The following is a 4,447-nucleotide window of genomic DNA, read 5'->3' as shown; positions in this document are numbered from 1 at the left end:
TATTGATACAACTCATATTACAATTATGCATAGTACTGACAGCAAATATATCTGAAGGCTTTGTACAACTGGCCCTTTCCAATAATTCTTATGTTTTATTTCCTTGTATGTTTAACTTTTTAAAATATGTATTTAACAATTATTTGTTGTTGAGGCCTAGGTTGAGGGTCCATTCTTTCATACTTGCGTGGATTTGCTGCTGCCTGGCAGCAAAACTATTGCACTGAATCCACTTGAAAGTAAATTTATGGCTCTCAACATTTTCCCTCAGGGGTTGTGAGCTGAGATTACAAATCTGTTAAGGGATAGATTCTGGTGATGCTTTCTCAGAGATGTTCCTCCCTTTACCTTCACTTCGTGCCTTGATGACGTTTCTTGTAGGCTCTGGGTAGAGATGGGAGGTGCTGTATGGTTTCTGACATTCACATTCTGTATGTTGTAGGTAAGCCCAGCAGCAGTACCATGGTTTGGATTTCTACATTTGCCTAGATTTTGGGTAGATATTCTACCTGGTCAGAGATGCTTTTGAGAAGGTTTTATGTTTTCTTTTTAATCCATCATTTTAGTTGTTTTGGGGTAGTCAACTTGTAACACCCAGCTGAACCGAACCAGCATGGTGCTGGGTGTGGGAGGCACACCTGAGGGTTGAAGCTGGCAGCACAAGAGGCGGAACTGGAGCGGAAGAAGTTTGGAAGCTGTTGGGAAGCTGTTGGCTCTCCTGTTCTGGAGGAGCTTTCATGCTGGCTGTGTGGATGTGAATGCTGCTGTGCTCATCGTCGAAGTTTGGGGAACTTGTCGCTAAGAATGGCTGTGGTTCACTTTGAGGGGGCTCTGGTCTCTGAGTGCCATCTCTTAGCTCCAGTGTCAGTCACTCAGCCTGCAAGTGCAAATCCTTCATCTGTGCTGCGTAGCCCAGACTTTCTAGACTTCTGCCACTTGCCTTTGGGCCTTCCCAGCACAGGTCTGTGAAGCTGACCTGTGTGCAACATTGCCATGGGCTCCAGGCCTCCATTTGGACCTGTGGGGGCAGGCATTGTGGGCTCTAGGTCTTCAGCTGGACTCGTGCAGGACAGGGCCTCAGATCCAGGCCCTCAGTGGGATCCTTTCAGCCGTTAGTGTCTGGACAGATTTCCTGCACTCTTCTGAAATTAATTCTTTAGTGGCTATTATCAAATAATCCTGCAAATTATGTGTCCTGTATTGTCCTCTTGCAAGCCCTGACTATAGTAGCGGCTGAGGAGGAAGGGTGTTAGTGGTCTGAATACTCTTGTATCTATAATAAGCAGCAGACCACTGTCAAAATTGTCTCTTATGTATCACTGCAAGCAGCTTTTCTGTCTTATCAATTTCCAGTCTATTCACCAGGCAACTGAGTAATATTTTTAAAATGCAGACGTGATCACAGCATATTTAAAACCCTTCAACACGTCATTGCTGCTTAAGGATAGGGCATAATTCTCCACTGATTCCTTTCCTTGCTATCAGTTATAAGTTAGCGTCATCTAATCACTCTCTGGAAAAATCCCAGTAATGATTGTATTTTGGTGAGTATGTCGCAGGTTCAGAATTTGAAGAGTGGCACTTTATTGACTTTTAAACAAAACTTAAAGGCACTAATTACTGTGAAACCTCAAAGTCAGAAGTCATGGAGTCTGTGTACCAAAGGGAGACAAAGACTGAGCAAAAAGATTTTCTTTAAAAAGGTTTATAGTCTCATTGCTATTTGTTTCTTAATAACATTAATTAAAAAAATAAAAAGGTTTATAGGCTGTTTATTCCGACCCGTTTATAGGGTATAGCATAGACTCAAGAAATGTATGTTAAATGAATGGCAGCAGCATGCAGTGGTGGAAGTGTTCCATATATTGGCTCAAAGCTGCAATGCCATTGTTATTTATTATTATTTATTATCCTATAGTAGTTTTGTCACAAAAGGAATTGACTCTTAGAACAATACATGATTACTATGACATTTTACCTTGGCATGTGAGAGCCAGTTTGTGCTAGGTTTACAGGAATAAACTTGAAAGTCTATTGTTTAATTATTGAAAGCTTAAGACATTCCCTGACGTAGTCAGAAACTGCTGCGCTAAATAGGCTTATCTTTGCTCCTCCTGAAAAGGGCAGTTTACCAGCACATCACTGTATGTTATTTTTTTTATCTGTGTTTCTTAATGAGCAAAGAAAAGATATCGTTGGGTTTTGCCAGTCCTGTGTGTGGAGGAGTCACAACGGCAAAGCTTATGGCATTTCTCATCTACTCTTACCTATATTCTCAGAAAAGTTTGCTCTCGTTGGTGCTTTTTTTTTTTTTTTTCCTTCCAAGTAGGTGTTTTTATTTTCTTTTTTTCATTGGTGCTTAAATAGTGAAATAGAAACGGAAGTGCTAGTGAAGTAACAGCTTGAGAAGGCAGGTAATCTTTAAATCTTTACTCAACTGTTGCTGTATTTTTTTTTAAATTTTATTTATTAGAGAGAGAGAGAGAGAGAGAGAGAGAGAGAGAGAGAGAGAGAATGGTGTGTGTGTGTGTGGCCAGCTCAGCCCACCAGGGGGCGCGGCTGGCTGGCATGTGGTGCTGGGGGATCGAACCGCGGTCCCTGATGCTTTGCTAAGCTTGTTCTAAGTAGGTGCTTTAGACCACTGAGCCATCTCTCCAGCCCCAACTGTTGCTGTATTTATGGAGAATATTGCCATAAACCAGGAACTCATAGGTTTAGTTCTTATCAGAGATCTACTAAATAGAATCTGTGAGCATAAACAACTCTTTTACTATGTACTGTGCACTTAGATTCCTGGGGGAGCAGATGCTTAACCAGCGAGTATAAGCTTGCCAGAGTCGTAGTGGAGGAAAAAAAGTGTGTTCTAATATTTATTATCCACAGTGTCTGATAATACACAAATATAGCAACTTTATGTGTTCAGTTATAGTAAATAATAGGATTAGATTCATGGCCAAGGTTCTCTATGAGCCCTATCCTAATCTCTTCTTACCAAGAGTCTTGAGGAGCTGCTTCAGCATCTTATGGGAGACACTTTGTTGTTTATGGGTCTCATATTCCTGAATGTATTGTGAAAGACATACTTTTATCAAGGACTTGGCCTGAGCTCCCAGTCTGTTAAAACAAATTATGGCACAGGATTCTTGAGGTTTAAATAAATGAGATAATATGTTTTTGAGGAACCCAGGAAGAGAAAACTCTCCTGGAGCTAAAACAAGGGCTTTTTTGCATCACAAGTATTGGCTTCTTCATAGTTCAGGAGTGTGCAGGAAGTGGGGGGGGGGGCGCACAGCTGAGGCAAAAGGCCCCCCAAATGAGCAGGGCATTAAGTTAGAACAAAACAATAAATTTTGCTAATTAAGAGAACTTCAATCTCTAAGTTTGACAGCTTACTGTCCTTGAATCCTTTGAGATTCAGCAGCCCATCCTGCAGCATTTTCCTGTCTTAGGAGGCTGTGAATTCAAGCTTTCCAGTGCATCCAGAGAGCACTGCATTTAGCAACTTAACTCCTACACAGCCCAGTCCCCAGCAGCCTTTTCAGAATGGGGTTTTATAGCCTTGAACACTACTAGTGATTGCCTCTAAAGCAAAGAACAGGCATGCTCTCTATTGAAAAAGATCCAGTTCCCTAAACTCAAGGTTGCGCTCATATGACACGTCCTGACCTGCCCAGCCTCACCCTATGGAGATAGCTCTCTGGTAAAAGTACTAATTCTCTGGCTGTTGCTACTGCTGAAATAAACTTATTTTAAAATCGCAGACCCAGGAGACTCCTGTCTTCTCCCAGCATCTATGAAACTATACCAGACTGTCTTATTTTTTAAAAAGCAGGACAGACATTGTAAAGGTTTATTATGTATTTATGAATTCTTACACTTTATTCTTTGGCAAAAATTTGAATGAATTTGTTTCTTTAGAAAATATTGGGGCCAGGGAGATTGCTCGGTAGAATAAGTGCTTGCCTGATAAGCAGAAGGGCCTGAGTTCAATCCCTGGTTCAGCCAAAAAAAAAACAAAAAAAAACAAAAAACAAAAAACCAGAAAAGAAAATATTGAGTGGGTCTACCTCATTTGTTGTTGCTATTCTTTTTGGTAAAACAGAGTATCCTACCTTACTAAATTTTTGTTTTTATAGGCTGTTTGCCGCTCTGTGTATTTTATGCCTGGCAGGATTCTTGAAGGTAAGTTGCTTTAGGAATGGCTGACTTGAAATATAATTCAGGCCATGTCAGTTTAATAACCTCAAAAGGCTGTAGGAGTCACTTTTAAAAGACACACGAGGGCTAAAAGATAGCACAGCTGTCTAAGTGCCTGCCGGGCAAGCACAGGACTTGGGTTCAGTCCCTGGTACCACATGCCCTGCCAGCCCCAGTATCCTGAGGCGCACTGTGCTGGCCCCAGAACTGTAATCCCAGTGCTGGAAAGGCTGAGACAGGAGGATCACTA

General features: G+C 41.4%; 1 protein-coding gene across 1 annotated transcript in view; it reads left to right on the top strand.

Moving 5' to 3' along the window:
• Tmbim4 (transmembrane BAX inhibitor motif containing 4) overlaps positions 1-4,447 on the top strand; it is an 18,767-nt gene that overhangs the window by 13,466 nt on the left and 854 nt on the right. Inside the window, exon 6 of the mRNA XM_023716271.1 lies at positions 4,043-4,182. Within this exon, the coding sequence (XP_023572039.1) occupies positions 4,043-4,182 (140 nt within the window). The remainder of the gene's footprint in view (positions 1-4,042; positions 4,183-4,447) is intronic.

This window comes from Octodon degus, unplaced genomic scaffold (assembly GCF_000260255.1).
Source record: "Octodon degus isolate 3935 unplaced genomic scaffold, OctDeg1.0 scaffold00047, whole genome shotgun sequence".
NCBI classification, from domain to species: Eukaryota; Metazoa; Chordata; class Mammalia; order Rodentia; family Octodontidae; genus Octodon; species Octodon degus.
The sequence above is the reverse complement of the archived record's forward strand: the minus strand, read 5'-3'. Positions and strand labels throughout refer to the sequence as shown.